General features: G+C 39.1%; 2 protein-coding genes across 3 annotated transcripts; one reads left to right on the top strand and one right to left on the bottom strand.

The window, feature by feature from the left end:
- Nucleotides 1-563: 563 nt before the first annotated feature.
- Nucleotides 564-9,218, bottom strand: LOC141808871 (homeobox protein engrailed-1a-like). 2 transcript variants are annotated; one of them, XM_074695626.1, is made up of 2 exons: nucleotides 5,277-6,301; nucleotides 564-2,590 (listed from the first exon to the last, which is right to left on the bottom strand). In XM_074695626.1, exons 1-2 carry the CDS (start codon nucleotides 5,824-5,826, stop codon nucleotides 2,271-2,273), a joined length of 870 nt encoding a protein of 289 aa, XP_074551727.1. In that variant the 5' UTR covers nucleotides 5,827-6,301; the 3' UTR covers nucleotides 564-2,270. The 2 variants fall into 2 exon arrangements, 1 of the variants encoding a protein (XP_074551727.1); XR_012599934.1 differs by lacking the exon at nucleotides 5,277-6,301 and adding an exon at nucleotides 9,117-9,218 and having other exon boundaries at nucleotides 2,513-2,590.
- Nucleotides 9,219-11,527: 2,309 nt separating this feature from the next.
- Nucleotides 11,528-21,886, top strand: marco (macrophage receptor with collagenous structure). The gene is made up of 14 exons (XM_074694969.1): nucleotides 11,528-11,749; nucleotides 14,411-14,509; nucleotides 14,634-14,800; nucleotides 14,934-15,045; nucleotides 15,534-15,587; nucleotides 17,025-17,087; nucleotides 17,205-17,240; nucleotides 18,963-19,013; nucleotides 19,149-19,193; nucleotides 19,403-19,474; nucleotides 20,108-20,143; nucleotides 20,265-20,312; nucleotides 20,844-21,008; nucleotides 21,155-21,886. The coding sequence occupies exons 1-14, from the start codon at nucleotides 11,644-11,646 to the stop codon at nucleotides 21,283-21,285; spliced, it is 1,185 nt and encodes a 394-aa protein (XP_074551070.1). The 5' UTR covers nucleotides 11,528-11,643; the 3' UTR covers nucleotides 21,286-21,886.
- Nucleotides 21,887-24,751: the final 2,865 nt, after the last annotated feature.

Genomic DNA, 24,751 nt, shown 5'->3' with positions numbered 1-24,751 from the left:
AAATGCAGCAAAAAAGACAAATCAATGATAAAACAACTTGTGAATTTGTGTTAGATTTTTTTTATGTTTGGGAAATAAATGATAATATTTAGAAACAATATATAGGACCAGTTTGGGGGTTTTCGTTGTAGTTTTTACTAGCCTGTGACGTCATTTTGTAGGCCTAATGCGGCCTTTGTCCCGCTGTTTGTCTCAACTCTTACTAACACATGCACACACACACCTGCAGCCACACTATCACCTGTGTGTGTGTGTTAGTGTGTGTGTGTTAGTGTGTGTGTGTCACAGAGACGGAGAGGTAATTTCATGCTCTGTAACGCTTTGAACAGCGCTGATAGCGGCGCGCGCGCAGCGTAAATTCTCCTCCTTTTTATCCCAAAGAACACTTATGAATATGGATCCAAATGTCCCACTCACGTGAACCAATGAGCTGCGACCTTTCCTCGAACGCACGCGCTCTTACACACACTCACACACCTTCATCACCCAGCAGGAAAAAACGGCTCAGTGTGTCTGCTCTTTTTTCTTTTTCTGATATAAAAGTGTTTATTTGGAAACATGGTTTAAATGTACATAATATAACCCCCATCACACCCCCACCCCTCCTCCTCCTCCTCCTCCCATCATCCCTCGCGCTCCTTTAACGCATATCAGATCAGTCTGATGAGTCTGCAGCTTTACCTGCCGAAATACAAGAGTTCATGACACACAGAGGGCCACACACACACTCATATACACACACACAGGAACATACACACCATGTCTGTGTATCTGTGACTTCTGTAAGAATTGTAGTAATCCTGTTGTTTCTGAGTCAGAGGGAGATTTAAGCTGTAAAGTACAAGGAACTTTCGAGAAGAGACTACAATGTGAAATTTTATCACTGAAAAATAATTGTTTTTTTTTTTTTTTAATTAACTCTCAGTGAGTCCAAAGAAAAGGTGGAGCAATTAGTCGAGTAATCGTTCAGTTGCTTTCTAAAAAAATGATTTTTTTAAAAAAAAGAAGAAAAAGTATTTTTTTAAATCAAAATCATTTAAAGTTGCGGCTCTTCAGTCTTTCCTTTATTTATATTTTATTTCTTATAATTTTTTTTATAATTTATTAGGAATATTATTCAGGATTTTACGTGTTTTCCAGGGGATAGAGAAAAATAAAGACATTAATCTGGAGGTGAAAATCCGGATGCACATTTTTAAATATTTTTCAACATGGTTTTAATCGAATAACGAAAAAGTTAATCGTAAAAATACAAATAAAGTTTAAATTACACGACATAATTGAATTAATACACGCTGCTTTAACAGAATTGTTCGCAAAATACCCCAAAACACGAATTACTTGTGTTTATTTAATAACACGAGGCTTTAATTACTAAAGCACACATTTTATTTCCATCTTTAGCCTTCTCATTTTTTTAAAGTTTGTTCTAAAATGAGTTAAAATCCCTGGAGGAAATAACAAAACATAATGTTTTTAATATTAAATGCGAACTTAAATGTCAAATTTAAATTTCAGGCTTCTGAAAATATCCTGGATTCTAAGCGTTTCTGAAACTAATTTGTAGACCTCAAGCTGTCTGACATTTTTAAATTCTGGGACAGTGTTCACAGTGTTAGCTGACAGTCTGACAGAATAATATTCCTGTGTCTCTGTGCTCCCTGTAGGTTTCCTCAGTGTGTTTATTTCGTTTTTTGGCACTTAGTTTTGCGTGAATCTGCGTGTGGAGTCTCAATAAAACGAGCTGCAGGATTACAACAGTCCCCAGAAGTCAGTTGGTCCAAAAGAAAATTTTAAAAAAACTCAAGTGTGAGGGAGCTTGTGGCTGTTCTCGTCGTGTTTGGACGCTGTTAGAGCCACAGAGACACGAGCTGAAGGAAAGAGAAAGTGCCAGAAACATCAGCTGCTGGCTACGGGAGGAAGAAGAGGAGGAGGTGGAAGATGAAGAGGGAGAGGGGGCCCGTTTCACTCTCAGCTCACAGACACAGAAATAAAGAAGATAATGAGGGATGTTTCTTTTTTGTCTTTAAAGTTTGAGAAAGTGTCAGGCTCTGTTTCCCGATAAGATCTTTGGTTTTTGTTGGCAGCTTCAGTCTGAGTCTGTCTGTCTGCTGCAGAGAGGAGGAGGAGGAGGTGAGGAAGAGGAGATCCGCTCAGCTCCCCCTCCCCTCCTCATCATTAAATTAGATATCATATATTTACAAAGTACAGAGTGTGTGGAGGAGGAGCGCGCGCGTTAGTCCCGGAGTATCCGTGCCTCCTCCTCCTCCTCAGTCGCTGTCCTCCTTGTCCTCCTGGATGGTGGTGGTGGAATGGTTGTACAGTCCCTGCGCCATCAGCTGCAGCGCCAGGCCGTTCTTAAAGCCGCTGGCCTTCTTGATCTTGGCGCGCTTGTTCTGGAACCAGATCTTGATCTGGGACTCGTTCAGGTTCAGTTCCTGGGCCAGAGACTGTCTCCGCTGCTCCGTGATGTACCGGTTCACCTGGAACTCCGTCTTCAGCCGCTGCAGCTGCTCCGCTGTGAAGGCAGTGCGCGGCCGCTTGTCCTCTTTGCCGCTTTTCGACTTTTTCAGTTTCCGGGTCCTTGGGCCTGCAGTAAGGACGAAGACACGAGAGCGGAAATATGAATATTCAGCGCATAACCGATTAATCGATTAATGTGCCACTCTTAAATTACTGAACAGAGATAATGTAGAGGTACAAATTTGTAAAATTGATCCAAATATTTCTAAATGTATTTTATATTGAACACATTTTAATTATCAGATATTTTTAGTGTTTTTATGCTGCAGGAATTTTGAGACATCTCCATTTGATGATGATTCAGCACTTTTAGTGAAATCGATGAATTGATTTGATCATAAACGTAAATCGAAACACACACACACACACACACACACACACACACACACACACACACACACACACACACACACACACACACACACACTTAATTAATTCACAGGGGGGACCGTATTACAAGTATTACGGTTATTATTTGATGTGGTATATTTCAACGTGATGTAAACAAATAATACATCACGGTTTATAATTAACAACGGAGAAAGAAAAGGAAAGCTGCTGCTGCTGTTTTTCAAATGTCAGATCAAACTATAACATCTGCTTTACATTCAGATGATAATTATTATAATTATGACAATTAACTCTATTTAAATTGCACATTTGCAGCAAGTGTTAAACATAAAGAAAAATAAACAGAGCAGAAGAAAAGAGACACAGGCTGAAGGGAGAGCCGGTGGAGACAGAGCAGAATACACAGTGAATTAATTATCATCATTATATATCTATGAACCTTACACAGCCTATATTACAATCAATACGATATGTTCTAATATTCTCATTATACGTCCATAACAACATGCTCTGTCCTTTAGGCTGCAGAGAGGCTGCTGCAGTTTTATCTAATACACACACCCACAAAATAGTACACTTAAACTACTCTTAAGCGTTTAATCACATGATGTTAAACGTTTGTGGCCTCTGATAAAACACTGGAAGAAAATACTGGAAGCTCTTTGCAGGGGAGGTACGTTTATACCTGTGTTAAATCAAATATGTTAAGAAGAAGAGTCTGTGGAAGATTAATTCTTAATGTAAATATTTTTATTTTAATTTGATGGTTAAATTATTCTATCTTTGCATACACACTGTTTTTATAGTAGTTCTTTTGATATTCTGCAAAATATTCATCTAGTTATTTCTAGACAACATAGAAAAATAAAAACCTATCAGAGACGCAGGATAAATGCACTTAAAAAATATTTAATTGATTAAAAACAACATGTTATTGTTGTTGTGGCCTGATGATGAACGTTGAAATAAGGGTGACAGTGGAGGCGAATTAAACTTATACTAAAGCCTCCAAACATGCGCAGTAGCCCTTAAAAATCCAACATGTTGCAGATTATAAGGTCTAGTTTTTCACAGAATAGATTTTCTAAATATTCTAGTTTGACTCTCATATTAAATGAAATGTTTTAAATGGGACGTGAAATAAAATCAGTGTTGTGTCTTTTACGCGCAGAAATCCTCTCATATTGTTAGACCTCTTGTCTCTTTCATAAGATAAAATAAGTTTTTATACTAAGAAGCTGCCAGCGGGAAGGCTCTTTGTATTTTCCACATGTTTGTGTTTTTGTGAAGTGAGAGCCAAATCAAACACACTTCTAATGAATTCAAAATGTCTCCTGAGCTCATGGAGCCGTTATTTACATTTAATCCCTCTGTGGTTTATTCCGCCTTGAGCTCAAATCCGGTACAGGACAGGACGGCACGTTACACCTTTCACGTTACACACCGCGTTACCCTGACAGGAGTCTCACACACAGACTCACACACAGGGTGTACATTTATAATCCTGCAGTAATAATGTAAACAGCTGCTTGAATAAATGTGACTGATAGAGTGAAGTTATTCAGTCAGACAGCTGATCTACCTGCTGCTTTGAATAAAACGCACGTACACACACAGGTGCATGTTTTTATCTAACCTGTAATTTAAAATACACAACTATTATCTAACAGAGTTTTTAGTCAGTATTTAATTATGAAACATCTCAACCATGTCTTTTTAAAAATGTAAAAGTAACAATGGGACAAATAAAACAAATAAAAGAGCAGAATGTGTAAAACCTTGGTTATTGTTCGGCTGTTTCATTGATTTATAAATTTTAAATTTTTGTTCATACTTTTTAGAAATACTTAGAAATACTTTAAAAGTCCAGAGTTAAATCTAAATAAAAATAACAAATAAATAATTAAATGAATAAATTTAAAAAAGAAAGATAACCTCCCACTAAAGTTGGTAGCTTCTTTGTGAATTTAATTTTATTATTAATTTCACTCTAATATATTGACATATAGAACCATTTTATACATCTAAAAATACAAATATTCAAAGACTTAAAACGAAGGTAAAACATTCACACGACTCTATATTTCTATAGATCAAATTCAGCAGATTTTGACTTTTGTGTTTAAGAGAAAATTTAAGCAAAGCTTGATGTTTATTTTTTTTATTTTTTAATCTTTAATTTGTTGTTTTAAATTAAATAAAACTTGGTCAGCTCTGACTGTTTATCTGTTTCCTCTAAAAAAAAACGTCCTAATGTTTGACGCTAAATTAAAAAGATGATTGAAGGTGTTAAAGGCTGTATTGTAATTGTTTAAAGATAATTTTAAATTAACTCAGGGTTGATGTGGATCACACAGTGCACTCTCAGCCTCCACTGATTCTTCCTGAAACTCTTGCCTTACCAGATGAGGGCCTGTCCGAGTACCGGGTGCAGTAGACCCAGGCGGGCCACAGAAGCGGCTGGCTCTCCGGTGTTGCAGCCCCGGAGCCGTTCAGAACCACAAGCGAGGAAGGGGTGTTCTCCCCGGCCACGCCGCCCGTTCTCTCCTCGGCTTTCAGTCCGCTGCTCCCGGTAGAACCGGCGTCAGCTGCTGCTCCTCCACCGCTGCTCTTTTTGGGACTCGTCAGAGAAGTGGAGGAGGCGGAGGAGGAGGAGCTGTCGGTGCTGCAGTTTGAGTCCTGGCAGGGAGTCCCGGGGAGACTCGGCCTGCTGACCGCCGGATGTACGCGCTCCCGGCCGGAGGTGTGCGCCCTTTCTCGGGCGCCTAGGCCGAGCTCCTTCTTGCAGCCGAAGTCCGGCCGCAGGATGTTGTCGATGAAGAAGTTGGTGGTTCTGTGGGCCTGCTGCGCGACCTGCAGCGGCAGGATGGGCGGAGAGGGCAGGCTGGGGGCCGGGGAGACGCTCTCTGCCTCGCTGCTGTCTGAGCTGTTCGGGTCCCGCTGCTCCTCCATCGCTGCTGCTCTGAAGAACGTGGCTCGTGCGCTCTCAATCCACTTTGTGGGCCTGCGTTTGTATCCAAAATATGCCACGCGGAAGCTCTAACACATGGTGATTTTCTCTCCGGAATGTGGCTACTTGCTGTAATTATTTGGTGGACATCCTGCCTGCGTAAAGGCGCTCCGGCGCGTCATGGTCGCTGACTGACTACAAAACTGTTATGGCTGCTTTTGCGCGTTGCTCTCACACAGCTCGAGCTTTTCACCGCTGTATGACAGTCGGATCTTCACAAAGTCCTCACATCACATTACCACGCGCACTCACACACTCACACACACACACTCCAACTCGAGGCGCATGAATAACATCCAAAGCGCAGCGGGCCAATCAGCAGCCGGGACACTTTTGGACATGGGGTGACGACGTCCAATAATGTCAGGCGTCTCTGAGCCAAAAGGGGAGCTGAGGAGCAGCGAGCAGCGTCACAGAGAAACCAAACAAGAGATTATCACTGCTCCGCGCGCGCACTGCCTTGTTACCGTGTATCTGTTACATCTTATAGAGCTGAGGCAGCGCAGGAGATGAGGTACACAAATACACACATGCAGATACACACGCGCATTATCACTGAGGAAGTCTTCTGCTGCTTTCTGGCTGGCGTTTAGCTGCTGGTTTTAGGGTCTTTGAAGTGGACCGGCTCTGTGGAACAACCCGGTTTTGACAGTAGAAGTCTCACACTTTCTTGAGAAACGATTTCACATCAGCTGAAGCCTCTAAACCCTTATTTATTCATAATTTTCAACTCCAAATACCTCTCCACATCTTCACGTGTCTTCACCTAAAATCCCTCTTCAGCCCTGACACCCCCTCCCTCCCCTCTGAGGTGTTTCCAGCCTCCATTGTCAGCCTCTTATTGTCTCCCAGGCCGAGCTCTGCGTAAAAAAAAAAAACGTGCTGTTATCTGTGTGTGTGAAGGGACAGGGAGAAGCTGCCGGAGGATAATTTATAGGTTTTAATTACTCCACATTGCGCCTGATCAGCCGGACGTTCATCACCTGGCTGCGGGAGAAAAAGCTGCTCAAAGGCTCTGTCACCGTCCGCGCGCCAAACACTCCATCACAGCGCGCGCAAAGAGGGGCCGATAGGATAATAAATGCAACATGAGAGACATGCGCGTGCAGGCAGAGGAGCTTTCTCAGAGGTGTTAATAGAAAAGAGACTCGGGGATAAAAGAGAGAGTGTGTGATGGAACAACTTCATTCATTTTAAAGCTTTTGTTTGATTTGTTTTCTGACGGGAATCTGGAGGCCCACGTCAGCCAAGACCTGAGAAACACCTGTGCAGTTATACGGAGTAAATCCTCAAAATCTGAAAACATTTACGAGCCATTCCACTTTATTATCCTAGAATATAAAAAATGCTGAAATATCTTTTAGTGTTGCTGTAATGTTTACAAAAAAAATTCCACTTCATTCCAAAATGTGAGATGCAAAAACCGCCTTTATGTGATTATTTGGAGCCACAGAGGAAAGAAAAAAAAATCTAACTTCACCAAATACATTATTTAAAGCAGAATGTTTTTGCACACCTTAATTTAAAATTACAGTCGTTTATTTTGGGGTGTTTGGGTGATAACTGTTTTCTGTAACTCCCTTTTATTTAAATAATTTTCTTTGCAGTTAAACTGTTAAATTTCTCTGTTATTTGTTTACATGATACGTATAATTACACAGTTGCTGTGGAGCCTGCAGGACTACTCTATAAAAGCTCCACAGATCAAACAAAACGACGGTTGCAGGCTCTCTTCGCGCTGGTGTCACCTTCAATAACGTTTTTTTGTTCCCATTTTAAGCCAGTCAGACAGACCTGCTGCTACTGGAATCACACACACACACACACACACACTCACACACAACCAGTGAGATTTAGAGGTAAAACCTTCTGTTATTTGAGGATGAAGATTCAGACCGAGATCGTTGCTGTCACTGCAGGATGGAGATAAACCCGAAAGGTACAGAAGGATAAATAAGAAACAGAATAAATATTTTTAAAAAAATCAATCTGTCTGAATAAAAATGATACTAAAAATTCACACTTTTACTTTTTTTCAGCATTTAAAGGTTTGCCTCGATACCACACAGAAGTTAAAGGGTTTTGATTCAATTTCCTCATTGTGGTATGATTTTGTTTGAATCAGTGCTTTTTGGAACAGCATTAAGCCATTACAGATATGGAACTACATTCTGAGTTCATGTTTGCCACGGGTTTTAATTTAAAGTATCACCGCTGTCGGGGGATGGGAGCACTTTGACATTTATTTTAAGGGAGGCAGCAGGTTAGCCTTTGCGCATGCCCGTTTAGATAATGCTGTGCAAATTTACTCTTGACAAATTTTTTAAAAAAATTCTTCAGATGAGATTTCACAAATTACGTCACAATTAAATCTTTAGGAAGAAATAATTTTGTTATTATGATGGCTGTATTTATTCTCACCTGTGCGTAAAAAATCCTATTATTTGCTTGAAATGGATTTCATAGATTAACATGCATTAAGAAAAGCATTAGAGATGATTAAACGGAATCGGTGATTAATTTACTTCATCCATGTTGTGTTTATGAGAATAATCTTGCTCATTTTTAGCACAGTGGACATTTAAATTACCTCAACTTTAAGAATATATCATCAAATAAATGCATGATAGGAGAGTCTTAATAACACAGAAAGTGCCGAAAAAAAGACAGAGGAGCTGCAGGATCATGGTGATCATTTCAGAGCAAACAGTTTCTTTTTGTGAGTGTGTATTTGATGAATAAAAAATAATAAATAAATAAACAAATCATCGAACTGTCAGTGAATTTTTTTTTAAACAGTCGTCTCATTCTGACAGTGAGGAGCCCTCCTTCTGCAAATGAGACTCTGTATAATTCCTGTTATTGCACACAAGTGCTCTCCACTCCTCATCCTCTGAAACATCTGCTCCACACTGAGCACACACTGACGGGAAATTATGTGAGAGAGACATCTAGCGGCCAGTGAGGGTAACGCCTGAAAAATCAAACTTTAACGCCTGAGTTGGCAATGGCGACACCTGACAGGAGTTTACTCTTCATTCACACAAAGATGATACAGACACACTGCTCAGGCTCACTGTGGTGTTATGAGCGGGCTGGGCCGAGCACAGAAAAGCAGCTCATTAAACCAAGACGTTGGTTTTTGGTCCGAGCAGCAAGAAACAAAAAGAAAACAAAGAAACCACAAAGGCTTAATCTCAAATAATAATTTAAAAAACTGATTATTTCTCACCTTAATCATTATCTTGGTGGTAAACCTGTAAAAGGAAGTGTTTGTGTGTCACCTGTCCTCTCCAGCCATGCTGGGTTTAAATTTCCAGAACCAGGAAGTGTCAAACAGAACTGCAGCCTGTGATTGGCTGATGAAAGAGGTTTGCCCGGCGGAAGGCACCATGTATGAATGAGAGGGAGGGGGGTTACAAACATCGATTAAGAAATATATATATATATATTAAAAAAAAATTGAACATGAATTGATATTTTGTTTAACCTTGAGTTGGTGAAGATTGTGCAAATCAGAACATTGACTATGGCGAAAAAAATAAAAGTAATTGCACTACACCACCAGACCAGTGGGGGGCAGAAAGACAGATCAAATTAAGGCAATACAACAGAGACGATGCTGAAGGTTGCAGTTAGCCTGTTAGCAAGGAAGATACTCCGCTTCTGCTGTGTTTAATTGTTCTTTATTGCAATGCTATTTATTTGTCGAACCAACACTTGAATGTAAACTTAAATGAGCGGCTTAACTCTGGGCTCCTTCATCATCAGCCACTAGCATACGGTGCCACTTAGTGGCAACAAGTTTTATCATCTTTCACAGATTATCTTCTCCTCAGCATTTCATATAACAGGTGTGTCAGAAGTGTGACAGCTCTAATCTCAAAAATGATGTTAAAGGAAACGTTAATGGAAGTTAGCCATTTAAACTCTAAGCTCTAACGAAGCACTTATCACATATAAATATAGTCACAATGTGCATAAGTGTTTAGGCATCTACTTCAACAGCCTTAAGGAGTATAACCAAAGACATCTGTATCATCTGATGACAATAACTAAGGAAAAAGAAACTGAATAGGACTGAGCATTGAGCCCTGAGGTACCCCAGAGACACTTGATTACATAAGTATGTGAGATGTTATCTAATACGTGATGCTATAGCCTTGAATAAGGAACTGCAACTTTCTCTGTGCTGACCAAAGACAAATATCTCTCCATCGTGGTGAGAGGTGTTTCCATATCCAATAAAAAGTGGTTTCATTTCTTGGTTTTACTCTGCACAATGAGGTGAAAAAACGCACATTTACAGCACTGCACGGATTGACCAGTGTTTACTTCCTCTCTTGAGGTCCACAAGTTTTTCTTTTCTTTTTTTTTTGTTGTTAACAATCTTAGTTCACTTAAAAATGTTTTGGTTGAAAGTGTAAATCAGTGCACAGTAACTAGTTTCACTTCCTTTATGGCGGTCAGTGGAATGGTCAGGTCAATGAAACCAGAGAACGAAACATAAAACCTCTCTTTCAGTTCTAAGTTTCATTTACTGCACTGCAAAAAAACTAAAATCTTATCAAGTGTTTGTGTCCTATTTTGAGTAAAAATGTCTTATTAAACTTCATATGAGTCACATTTAACTCATCAGTCCAGAAAAATGTCTGATTTCAAGTTATTTAAAGACAAAAATGAGGTCTGAATTGTTTGTTACAAGTACAAAAAATCTACCAATGGAGCAAGTAAAGTTGCTTGAAACTAGAATAATGTCTTAATACAAGCAACTTTTCTCTTGTTCCATTGGCTGATTTTTTTACTTCTTGTTACAAGTGATTCAGAGCTCATTTTTGTCTTTAAACAGCTTGAAACAAAACATTTTTCGGCACTACTCAGGTGAATGTGGCTCATATTAAGTCTAAAAAGACATTTTCTAATGAAAATAAGACAAAAAAAACTTTGCAGTTTGGTCTTTTAAAACACTTTAGATGTCAAACTCAAGATAAAAAAGAAAAAGTCAGACTCAAACTTTGGTTCATGTTGAAGTTGAGGCCTTGACTACAGTGATCTAAGTTGTCTGTTTTTATTCCTTCTGTAGAAATGCTCACCTTTATGTGGATTAAAACAAAGATTTGGGATCAGGTTTTGCGATTAAAGGGTGACTAATGATACACCAGAAGGACCTTTTTGTAGCTTTATACATAAAGTATCTTTTAATTGACGTTCAGGGTCAAACTGTTAAGATCTTGAGTTGTGAGCAAGGGAAGAAGATGGCTCATGTATAGTGACGAGGTGGTGAAAGGAACATATAATGTTTTCTGGGGAGCTAGATTTGAATGGGAACTGTGATGAGTCTCCAGCTGTCAGTTTGATGTCTTGTTACAGTCCAATGCCATGTTTCTGTCAGTGCCGGTGTGTCCACTCTGATGTGAGGCTTGGTTTTTGATAGCTTTACTGGACTGCATCAACTTTGGCACAAGTTAAACCAACAACCACTCAGAGCCACTGACTGTATTTGAAAAATTGTCTGTTTTGCAAGCATCCAACACTTCCTCTTTCTCCAAACCGTCCTGCTGCTGGTTTTTAGCCGCCTCAGCTGCAAACCTCTTACAGTCACCCCTCCCACTGTCATACAAGTCAATGGGGATCTTTCCCCTGCCTGCTCTGTTGCAATCTGGGTTTCTGATTCTATTTCCAAACATCATGTCCTGCCTCCTCGTGTTATAAAAGTTTCCTGAAAAGAGAAGAGAAGGTGAGTCTGGGCTGTGCACAGCATGGAGTCAGCAGTGGACCCAAGGGACCGAGTCTCTTTCACCCAGAACAACCCGTTATTTGAGATGTCGCTCAGCAGGAGTGATCTGTACAGCTTTGAGCCTGATGGTGAGTAAACTGGAGGGGTGGGCATATTCCCAGGATTCATGGGGTCGGTAGGACACTTGAATTTAGCTTCTGTCAATGGGTTCCTGACAGTGGAGGAACCGATAACCCAGGTTTAAACCACAGAGTGCGTAAAGTTTTATCATCTACCATGAGCTGCGTTGTGTTACGTCACATGTGACGCTGCATGTCAACAAAGACGCGAGAAAACGACTGAAGCAGACCCCAAAAAACGCTGTAAGGTTTGAGGAAAAGCGTTTAAAATGCTCCTGACACCACATGAAACGCAGGACATCACTTTTACTCCAACAGGACAGAGTTTGAGGGAACACTCTGTTTCACATGTGGTCTCCTGTTCACAAAAACGCCCACGCCACGTGACGACTCATCTCAGCTGTGCTCACCATCACGTTTAGCCTATAAAAAGGTAAAACAATGATGTCTACAAATGAGAGTCCCTGTGGTGCAAAATCTCCATTAACTTTAGAGGTTAACGAGGAAAGTGGAGGAAAGTCGCGGTTCAGAGGATAGATGTGTGCGGAAGGGGTTACAGAGTTTATCATGCGTAATGTATGTTTTATATTCTCCTTTCACATATTGAAACAATTCCACCAGCTGATCTATCCTTAAAAGAATGTTCAACAACAAAAGTAAAACTAACAAACTAACAAAAGAAACCATTCTGTTCTTTGTCAGCTTTTAGAGTCGTTGGGAAAAAAAAAGAAAGAAAGAAAAGAAAGAAAAAAAAAATCAATAAAAGCAGGTTAACTTTTATTCTTGTACCAAATAAACAAAATAAAATAAAAACAGACTAACTTTTATTCCTGTACCAAAAAAAGAAAAAAGAAAAAAAAGAAAAACTTCAAAATAAAAGTGAAATTATATCCAACTCTTATAAACAGACAGAAACTATATATATATATATATATATATATATATATATATATATATATATATATATATATATATATATATATATATATATATATATCTTATATATATATATATATATATATATATATATATATATATATATATATATATATCTTATATATATAAGAGTAACCTCTTATATATATATATATATATATATATATATATATATATATATATATATATATATATATATATATATATATATATATATATATATATATATATATATATATATATATATAAGGACTGAAGTGATCCACATTATTGTGTGATTATATCTCAGAACTCAATTGGCTTAAATATTTTATTCATTTTTATTTATTTATTTATTATTTTATGTTGTATTATTTTATTATTTTTATTTGTTTATTGATCTGATCAAACCTCCAATAGTCTGATTCATCTCACCACATTTCATAGTGAAACAGATGTGGTATTAAAAAATATGTATCAATACATTTTACCTGATTTATTTGCCAAATCATGTCAAACTTGAACAGATAATTTCAGCCAGAGGTCATCAAAATTGGTTCAGATTTTATATTCTGTCGCTTAACTCACTAAACCTTGAGTCTAAGTCAAATCCATCTGAGTTTAACTTAAGAAGTCTCCATGGAAAATCATTGAACAAGTCAGCGTAGCACTCGTGGAGTCCATGACTCCTGATTCATGGCGCCTCTCTGTACAGCCTGGTAGTTCTGTAGCTGAATAAGAGCATGAAGCATGGAAGTGAACAGATGGTGGCCCTTGCTTTAAAGCAAAATGTGTTTTCATGACCTTTAACTGGAAAAAAATAACAGATTAAGAAACATTTGTTACACTGAATAACATTTACTACTTTCTGATCTCGTAGTCTGAATCACTCATTCTCAAAACCCTATGGCCCAACATTAACATCAGCTTTAAACAGGTATACTTTGACTTTTTCTTTATTGTATCAGTCCTGAAAATACAAATCAAACACCAGAGGTTGAAACATTAAACAGGCCTGACCACTAGATGGCAGCAAAGTGCAAAACTTTTAGGAACAGCATGTTCTCTGAGAGGGAGGCGGGATCAGAAAGGCTTTACTAGATAAAAAAAGATTTAACACATTAAAATAAGAACACACATGAGTTCATGTCTTCAGAAGAAGTTATATAAGGGAATTTTTTAATCAAGAACTTGTTTTTTAATTTTTTTTATGAGTGATATTTTAAGAAAGCTCATCATGCACGTTGACCTTTGACACTGTCAGGTGATGCTGCTGCCAAAATCTACATGTTCTCTAATATTTTGTCAGAGCAAAGGTCACAGATGTTGCCACCAGATGTGATCAGCAGTTTTTTTTTTTTGCACATATTGTTACTGGTCATTAAGCAGCGTCATTTCCTCTGTGGCTCTATTTAACAGTGAGTCATGAGTCCAGCATGAGCAGAAAGGGGATCTGAAACCAGATGAGTGAGATAGCATGCAGACATTTTGGTCTTTATTCCAGTAAATTTGATTTTCGGGCATGTTGAGACGAGGCTCTTTTTAGGACAGAGGAAGTGATTTTATAGCTCTCTGAAAGAAAAGCATGCTGTCCATCAGTTTATGGCAGAGACAGAAGAGGCTGAGGAGGAGGAGGAATCTGAATAATCTTAATCTGTTTTATATGAGATGAAACTTCCCGTATCCTGAAATGACTTTCCCTAAAGTCAGCTGATCACTGTTCACCCTGAAAAACGACTTTTCTTTGTGTTTCAGATCTGAAGCCGGCGAGGCCCAGGAGACCGTGGTGTTTTTATTTTATCGTTGTTTACCTCATCCTGCAAACCGCCCTTAATGCTTTTCTCATTTATAAAGGTACCACTGTACGCAGATGGTTTAATTTATGCTCAAATTTATAATTACATAAGATTTAAAGAAGTACTAGCGCATGAATTGCACCTCAATGGTGGTCTTATTTTGAATATTTATTCTGTCACAGTTTTCAAATTGGAGTCGGCACTTTCTGACCCTCGGACAGCGAAGCTAACGTCCAATTTCATCACTCCAGACGGGAAAGTGGAAGATTTAAGCTTTGAGACGCTTCTGCGCAACAACAGTCAGGAGACAAAGACCCTGAAGGGGAACCTGTGGGCCCTGCAGACCAAGGTCCTCCTGCTGTTTATAGCTAATACACGCTCTCAGTTTGGATAGAGTTCAGGTTTTTCTTGCAACTGTTCTGAAGTTAAATAAAAACTCTTTGATATGATGCAGTGTTATTAACATGTTGGATGTAATGCAGGTCAACAGTCTGTGCGAGGATCAGATGCACCGGCTGACGTCCAACGTGAACCTGCTCAACACCAGCACCCTGAGGCTGGAGGGAAAAGTGAGCAACATCAGCCTCAAACCAGGTGCCACAAGACCAGCTCTGAGATCCAATACAGCAAAAAACAGAAATCTTGTCAAGTGTTTTTGTCTTATTTTAAGGAAAAGTTGTCTTAGTAAACTTGATATGAGCCACATTCAACTTATCAGTCCAGAAAAATGTCTTGTTTCAAGTTGTTTGAAGACAAATCTGAGGTCTGAAATGTAACAAGTAAAAAAAAATCAGCCAATGGAACAAGTGAAATGTGCTCGAAAATTTGCCCAAAACTAGAATAATGTCTTAATACAAGAAACTTTTCTTTTGTTCCATTGGCAGATTTTTTTGTTTAACTTTTTTACAAGCAATTCATGTGTTGTTTTTGTCTGTGGCTCATATTAAGGCTAAAAAGCCTTTTTTTTAACTGAAAATAAGACAAAATCACTTGATAAGATTTCAGTTTTGCAGTAAAGAGATGATTATTTATAATGTGGGTTTGTCTTTTAACTGTGGGAATGTGTGTGTGTTAATCCCCAGGTCCCCCTGGTCCAGGAGGGGCACCAGGACTTCCAGGACAGAAAGGGCCCAAGGGTGAGTCCACCTTGGTGGGGTTTTTTTCTGTTAAAGGTCCCATATTCTGCTCCTTTTCTGCAGTTTAATATGGATCATTGATGTCTCCATGAAATGGTAGTAAAATGTTTGGTCCAAAAAGCCAATAAATCAAGCACAGCAGCATTGTTTCCAGGCTCTCATAGCCCCTCTGTTCAGAACGTTCTGATTTAGTGGGCGTGGCCTTCATATGTAAATGAGCCATCGCTGATACCGTCCCGCTCCTCCGCGTCACTGAGAGCGGCACCACGAGCTCCGAGTGCACAATGTTTAGAAAACAGCGAAGCTCGTTTAACGTAACATTACAGGCTAAAACAACAGGCTAACCGCAGCTAAAGTTAGCATCCCGAAGCTAACACAGAGACAGGGGGGACACTGAGGAAAAGCTCTTACATCTGCTCCACAGCACACAGCATTTAAAATACTCACATTTCCAGGGTCCCAGGTTTGTTGGTGGATGGTTGGTAATGCGCCTGGATTCAGGACCAGTCTATTCTCTAGCCCTCTGTTGTACTGTCCAAAGTTGGAAAAGCAGTCGGCCGTGAAGTGACTAGCACACACATGCACAGTTTTACTGAGTGTAGCTGGAACATTTCCTTGATAAATGAACTCTAGCCACTTAGTCTTGTCTTCTTCTGGGGAGGGGAAGCTTGTGCATGGAACTATGTGGCTGTTTACAGGCAAAAACAGAGCAGTGATGGCTCTTCAACTTTGGCATTCTCCTCTCCAGCTGGAAAGGAGGTTTGGGGTATCTGCTCTGGTGGACCAATCAGGTAAGACTTGCTCCTGATTGGTCAAAAAAGGAAATTGCTGACGTCTGCAAATCCCCAAAATCCAAACAGCTCGTTTTAGGTCAGGATTTTACATTCACAAGCTCTACTAAGTACAGGTTTGGTCATTAAATATCACATTTTGTGGACTGGGTGGAAAGCCAAAGACCCACAAATTTCACTAAAAGACTTAATTAAGTGATTTTTGCATAATATGGGACCTTTAAAATTTGATACCTGAGTCACACAGACAGAGACTTTAATCTTTTTGCTGAATCTTAATCCGACATGCTGGAAAATGACCCGAGTTTCTCTGCGTGAAAGTTAATCTCGTTAGCATAAAGGTGCACACATGCTGCAGGAGACATTAGCTTTCCGCTGCAGGTCCGGTGATGATCCCGGCGTTGATGACCTGTCGTCTCCTGTCAGACGGCTGATGAGAACCAGCTGATGGATGAGCTGCAGCCATTATTTCACATCCCCTCACAACTTAGTCCAAGCTCTGACATTTCCTGTATGAGGTCTCTATCAGGGCTGGACTTTAACTGCCGAGCACAAATCACTGAGTCTGAGGCAGAAATCACAGGTCAGCCTCGTCTGACCCCGGCTGATCAGGAGGGGGATCACTTACCTGCTCTTTGGTTTTCAGGTGACAGTGGGGTTGCTGGTCCAAAAGGAGACATGGGACTCAAAGGGGAGAAAGGAGATGCTGGTAAGTTCTTAAAGACACAAAGTGATCAAATTTGAGTCATTAACAAGGAAGCCAAAGATGTGAGATTTCTACTTTGCCTGCTTCATGCTCGGGCTCATCATTGTACCAATATTTCAGGCTCAATTGGACCCACTGGATCTCCTGGACAACCGGGTAAGCTCTCTGATTGGTCTCTGTATCTTAAATTAGTCTTTACCAGTTAATTTGAAGTCTAGGCAAAACATGTTCAGGCAAATGTAAATAAGTTCCTCATACTGTGAATCAGACTGTCTCATGATGGGACCCAATATATTTTCTTAGAGAGACCCACCCTGGTTTCACATCATGTTGCAGACTCAGTGAAAATACTTTGTTGTGTGATTTTGATCCTGGACAGATTACACATATCAGCAGGTTTCATGCCTTCTTCAGTTTCTCTTCCTCCTTTAACTTCTGGAAACAGCTGACTCATGAGATGAGTGGTAAACAGACATTCTAAAGCTTGTTTGCAGAAAAAAAATACTGTAAAAAAAAAAATCATTAAAAAGAAGCTTTAAGATGATTTACATGATTTCCAAAGAGACGACTTCAGTGAGATGAGAAAAGCAGAACAGTATGTTGTAGGGCTGGGATGATATGCTACTCTCACGATTCAATACTATTGTGATTTTTGGGGTAACAATTCGATTTAAATTGAGATTCTTGGATATTTACAGTTTTTAGTTTAGTTTTTGAACACCAGACCATGTGGAAAATTAAATGATGATTATATTGTCTACAGACCATATCAGGAGCCATGTTTTCCCATAAAATGCAGAACACGTGAGTCAGAGAGAAACATTTCACCCTCTGCTGGAAAAAGTGGAAACTTTTTTTCAATCTAGTTTATAAACAACAATAGAATAAAAAAGAATAGAAAAAAATTTATAACAGAGGGGGAATTCAGGAGTCACAGCAGCAATCAAGAAAACAAAAGTAAGAAAGTGTATAGAAAGTGTAAAAAAGGTCCATAAGAAAATAGATGCTGACAGCTTGTCCATCATTGTCCAGTCAGCCAGCCTCCACCTCCACAGGGTCCAGGACTGAGCTTCTTCAGCAGTCTGTTCAGTCTCAGTCTCTGTCTCCTGGATCCTGTGTTAGCTCTGTTTGCCATGTCTGTGAATAGCATGGTGCTACTCTGCCTTCCGCTATTCCCTCTGTTGCTGGGTTAGCACAGCTAGCTCGTCCATCTTATTGGAGATAGATCTTGTGTTCCCAATAACGATGGATGGAAGAACAGGTTGATGTCGTCACTTCTTAGCTCACACCTGAGAACCAGCACGTTGTACTCACCTCCTTCTTCTCACCTTGTGGGAAACATCCGGCCTTTCACCAGTTAGCATAGACATGCTACAGGCTGCAAACAGCCAAGTTCACATGTAAACAATGCAGCCATGGTTATATGTAGGATCTCAAGACAAACACAGGAGAAAAGTAGTAAAAATATCGCTGAAGCCACAAAAAGTTTGGTGTCTATGACCAACAAATGAGCCATACAAAGTAATGACCCACTCCAAATACAAAGATTCCGAAAAAGAGACAAAAAAATTACAAGAAACGGACAAAGAAGAGAGAGCTGCTACACAAGGCAGCCATGGCCAACAGGGCAGCGCCTAGCAATGACAAAGACTGAAATGAAGAAATAGAATTTGAAAAAAAAAAAGCATTTTTCTGACTAAGAATCCCGATTTTGATATTGTCAAACCAAGGTGTTTTACATTTTTCTTTTAGTGTTCATGCTTTTAGGTGTGAATTGAGGGTCTGTTTCACATTATGTTTAATTTAAACAAAGTTATAAAACATGACTTACAGCAATTGAACCCTGCGACCCTTGTTGTCCTTCTTTGGATATACTAGGTAATCAAGGACCAGGTTCAAAGGGAGAAAAAGGAGACCGTGGAGTGGAAGGTAAGTTTGACAAAAATTTAAAGCAAACTTTAAAAAACTTCAACTGAACCCTGATAATGTCCCTGACGTTATACACACACCACATCTTTATATTACCAAGCTTTACTGTGTCCTTTCTGTGTTTTTGGATTGCAGGGCCACAGGGAGACAAAGGACAGAGGGGGGAAATCGGTCTTTCAGGTACCTGACAACACACCTCTTTGATTTTTAGCGTACAGAAACCATTTTTTTCTCATGCTAAGCTAAAGCTAGCAAACACACATGCTGGTGTTCGGTTTGAGGAGCAGAGAAATCTGGAGCAACAACTAGCTATCCTTCACTGAGAACAACCTTTGTGTGCTTATTTGAGAAATTAAAAACACTGAAATGTCTTTGATGTGTACAACCAGGAGTTCAAGGGTCTCCTGGGATGCGTGGGTTAAAGGGAGATCGAGGAAATGACGGTCAACCAGGACCTCAGGGTGAGCTGCCACTCTTTAACACCCACACTGCAAAAAAACTGAACTCTTATCAAGAGTTTTTATATTAAGTAATATTTGTCCTGTTATACTCAATATGAGCCACATTCAACTGGTTAGTCCAGAAAATGTCTTGTTTCAAGTTATTTAAAGACAAAATGAGATCTGAGTTGTTTGTAACAAGTAAAAAATAATCTGCCGATGGAAAAAGAAAATTTGCTTGATTGCTTTTACTAGCTACAAGCAATTCAGACCTTAAATTTGAATTTAAATAACTTGAAATAAGACATTTTTGGACTGGTCAGGTGAATGTGGCTCATATTAAGTCAAAAAAGACATCTTCTACTGAAACTAAGACAAAAACACTTGACGAGATTTTAGGGGTTTTTTTGTTTGTTTTTTTTTGCAGTATATCAACACCTAATCATAAAAATATGCTGATAGAAGCTTCTCCTATTTTTTTTATACAGAACCAGAAATCTGATTGTGTTGTAAATCTGTGCTGCTGTGTTTTTAAAAACAACTACGTTTATCCATTTCAAACTGATATCAAAGATTTTATCTCTGGTTATTTTGATACATTTGGATTTGTTTACTTTTTTGTTACCTAACTTCCTGTTGTTATCGTACCATCAGGGCCGATTGGACCTCCTGGCTTTAACGGCACTGAGGGTGAGTTTTTAAGTTACAGAATCACACGTCTACAAATGGACTGAAAACAGACAAAATGTTTTGAAGTTGACCGTGTTTGTAGCTTGGTTGACAGATATCTCTGAACGTTTTTTCTTCACAGGTCCTCCTGGACCACCAGGACCTAAAGGGGCGCAAGGAGACAGTACGCGTAAGTGTGCAGAGGACTGACCTGAGAGCAGAAAAAAAAAAAGACTAGAGGTTTTCAAAAGTTATGATTCACTGAAACTAAACTGTGAGCATAGAAATATGAGATCACCTGGAGGGATGGTAACCTGTCTCGAAGAACTCACCTCCAGCTGTTCATGAAGATAAACAAAAGGGAAACACACCCAAACAGTTTCCTTTTTCTTACTTTGGTGTGAGCATTTTTTCATCTGCTCTAAAACCAGAAACTGTAACATGGAACTCTATGGAGTTTGACTCATTTTTGAAGCCAGCCTCTAGTGGCCAGAAGAAGAAATGCAGCTTTTGGTGACTCAACGTTTTCTTCATTTATTTCAGTTTAGGGCAAAGCAACTGAGAAAATCAAGTTTAATTTTACAAAAAAGAATAAAATCTGCTCTTGGGAATCTATCTGTGGCTCTTTTAAGAAGTTAAACTTTAAGTCAAACTTTCTCACGGTTAAACTAAACTGAAACCTGAGATAAAAAACAAACTTAGTACCTCTGTGTCTCTGCAGCGACAGTGCGTCTCGTGCCTGGGAAAAATCGTGGGCGTGTGGAGGTGATGCACAACGGGGCGTGGGGCACCATATGTGACGACAACTTTGACATGAATGATGCCGCAGTGGTCTGTAGGATGCTGGGCTTCGGGCGGGCCACCTCTTTCTATACAGCCGGCGACGGTAAGGCGATAGCAGGCATCCTCACCACATTTTCCTCCACATCTCCTCTGTGATTAAAACACTCACTTTCCACTGCACTCAAAACTTCTCTTAAACCGTCGGTGTGGTGTTATGGTCCTCATGTGTGTGTTTTTCTCCCTCTGTAGGCACCGGAAAGATTTGGTTGGATGACTTGGACTGTGATGGATCGGAGAAGGATATCTTTGATTGTCGTCACGCTGGGATTGGTGTTAATAACTGCCAGCATACTGAGGACGTTGGACTGAGCTGCATTTAACATGAAAGCACTCTGAAGAACAAGAAAACTTATGTTTGAGTCATGTGCTGGGAGAAAGTGACTGTGAGGATTTGTATATAATTTGTCTCTGCAGGAGAACAGCACTCTTACTAATTATACTCACAGCTTGGTCTCGTTGAATCCTCAGGAAAATAGGATATACAGTTCACTCTAATGCTTTTTACTTTAGCTTAAATGACAGTATGCAGTCAACAGAATCATGCTGATACTATCTTCCAAATTCTGCTTATGTGACCGACACCCTATCATCAAAGTGTGTGTTTATATGTGTTTCTTTTTAATTATCTCGACTCTCTGTTGGTGGAAAAATACTCCTAGATACATTTCTTTTCTGATGTCTTTTACACTGAAACACACTTTGGACGCCACAAGAAGTTAAAGGATGTATTTTGTCACATTTTGGTCGTATTATTAGATCTACATGTATTGACTCCTAAATCCTCTCTTGATGGAAGCGTGGGCATTGTTTGTCTCTTCTGACTCCTTAAAAAAAAAAAAAAAAAGATTGTGCACTTAAACAGGCGACTTCAGGTTTTTAAACTGTTCATGATGAATATGTGATGTTAATAAAGTTTTTATAGTGGGATTATCAGTCTACGTCATCATAAAGATGCGCACGCATCTTCGATCGCAGAAGTAGCATTTAGCGCCATTCATGTAGATGAGTTAGCGTTTTTTAAACACTAAATTCAACTTGTTAAAAGTATCAAAATTAACGGTTTTTCTGTGGACAGCTGTCAAAAACAATATTACACGATAGAGGCAACTTCTGTCAAGTTTCGACCGTTACAGAGCAACCGGTGTTTCGGCGTTAATAGCGACCATGCTAACTGTTGACTTTCAACCGACAGCAGCCATGATTAACGGCCGAGAGTCACCAGTTAACAGGGTCACACTTTACATTGATACACCAGCGACGTCTGCGTGTGTAATAAAATGTGTATTCTTTATCCAACATCAGTTAACCAGGTTTGACTGCAAACAAGCAAAAATAACTGCTAATACTCAAAATACAGATTTGACTTCGTTTATTTAATGAAAAAGTCGGTTCGGGCTGAGGTTCTGACCAAACATGGACTCCATATGGACAGTTAATGGGCTGTACCTAGAAGTTATGATTAACAGACACAGATTTTATAACCAAAGTAAAATTAGGGAATATAATGAAACGATGTTTACATCCTGGTCTGTCACAGTCTGATAAGTGTCCATGGATAATGCAGTCATGAGCATCGAGTGAGAGTTGAGCTTCCTCTCTGGGTACATGCTAGGTTTCTCTGCTAAAAATGTCTGTCCACTCAATATCTGTCCAGTTTGCTGGATCTCTTCTGTCCAATCACTGCTATTTCACAAACCTGGGAGCATTACCGTCCGTCAAAGTGATGGCATTAAGTAAAAAAAAAAAAGTGTTTTTTGGTGGTTAACTCCTCCACATCTGTTGACAAAACATTATACTCTGCAGTGCTTCTGCACCTAAATTGCGCGCGCAACAATCCCTCGATACATCACCCCTTCCTTCTCTGTAGCTGTCCTGTGTTGCTGCTTCAGCACAAGTTTAAGCGGTAAGATGGTGAAGCAACAACATATGGACCATAATGATTTCAACACTCTTTATTTCTTTTTATGTAAGCCTCTTTTCCTCTTTTTGCAAACCAATCATTTTGCAGCTGAGTATCAGTCAGTAAGTCTGGATCTTAAAGGGCCAGTTGTTCAAAGAATTTAGGCCCCGTTTACTCAACAACATCTTTTCATATGAAAACGCTAAAACGCAGTGAAAAAAATCTGCGTTTACAAGGAAACGCTGACGGCTTGATAATGCTGTAGTAAGCATGTCAGGCCTGCAGGTGGTGCTATAACTGTCTTGTCCAGGAACCGCTTTTGGGAGCTCTCCACCAAAGTAGAGTTGAGCTGGTCATTTGGTGTATTGAGGAATACTAAGTTCAAGAGTGGCACATTTTGTTGAAAGATAGTCAGCAGATTCAGGGGTGTGATGTCATCATTTCCACCAAAAATGCCGGCTTACTGTTTACACAACAACGGTGTCGGCAGCCCACTTTGGAGGCTGTTTTCAAAAGTTTGCGTTTTTGGTCGGCTGAAACGTCATTTTCGTGAGAACGTGAGGCCAAAACCCAACAAAACTTTTGCATTTCACACTAAAACTGTTGTTGTGTAAAAGGCCCCTAAATCAGAATCAAAATGATCCAGATTTTGGAAATCAAATTTCTTGTTTTATGCCAGTTTTTCAAAGCAACATTGGATTGGATCACCCTGATCTGGATACATTTTTCAAGATTGCGGAAAAAATTCAAAATGTGGTTTAGTAGTGGGCTACATGAGACAGCATATTGTAATGTAGGCCACAACGTAGAAGAGCCAGCATGGGGTCATTGTAGTTTTTTTTGGTCTGTTTGTTTGTTTGTTTAGTTAGTTAGAAAATGATGACAAGCAAAACCTATCTGCAAAATATTCTGTTTTGCTGACTTCACTATTGTAACATGGTCTAAAATCAGTGTGCCATGCATTGAGTATTCTTAACAAATATCGTCCTGCAAGAAAACAGCATTTTTTTGTTTGTTTTCTCAAGAAAGTGAATTTTGCAGATAAGAGATTTTGCATTTCAGCCATCAAAATAAATAACTAAATAAATAAATAATAACATAAACATCCACTTGTATTTGTATTTTCTTTTATGGCCCTTCATCTGAGCCACAACAAATGAATAAAAAATATAAATAAAAAAATACTAAGTGGATATTTTGAAAAAGTCAGAAATGTTCAAAGAGAGACAAAATGTCCAAGAGGTAGCAAAACTAATCTGCTTGATTTGTTCTTTTGCCAAGAGTATCTGAGCTTCTGCTCTTTCAGTTTCTCTTTGTTTTTACTTTACTATACTGAAAGGCTTTATTGGTAGCCCAAGTTAACTTTATATACTTTATAATGGTTAAACAAGTCAAGCGCAAAATACAAATAAAAGTATTGGCAATAAATTGTATAAATGTTGTTTTATTTGACCAATTATAAAGTTTAACTACACTTTCTTCCTTGAAATCCTGCCCACTATTGGGATCAAGATAATCTTGTGTTTTTGGATCAAAGTGGTCCAAATACTACTAAAAAATTCTGAACAACACAAACTGAAGGTTGGATCCAGATTAAAACTAGGATTGGATTACATGATTTAATCCTATTTTGAAATCTTTATTTCCCTTTTGAACAACTGATTTACAGGATTTAATCCAATCTGGTAACCAATATCCAACTGGATTACCTTTGAACAACTGGCCCAATGTAAATGGAGCAGCAGATTTGACCACTAGGTGGTGACAAAGTGTCATTTTTGTTGGTAGGCAGGTACAGGAGGATTTCTAAGAGGAGAAGGGACTCTATATGATTCAATAAGAAAAAGATGCAAACAAGAATCTTCACTTCAACTAAAGCTGAACAC

This window comes from Halichoeres trimaculatus, unplaced genomic scaffold (genome assembly GCF_033239565.1).
Source record: "Halichoeres trimaculatus isolate MK-OKI-2021-1 unplaced genomic scaffold, fHalTri1.1 fHalTri1_scaffold_19, whole genome shotgun sequence".
Classification (NCBI taxonomy): Eukaryota; Metazoa; Chordata; class Actinopteri; order Labriformes; family Labridae; genus Halichoeres; species Halichoeres trimaculatus.
Note: the sequence above shows the minus strand (reverse complement) of the source record. Positions and strands in the feature narration are given on the sequence as shown.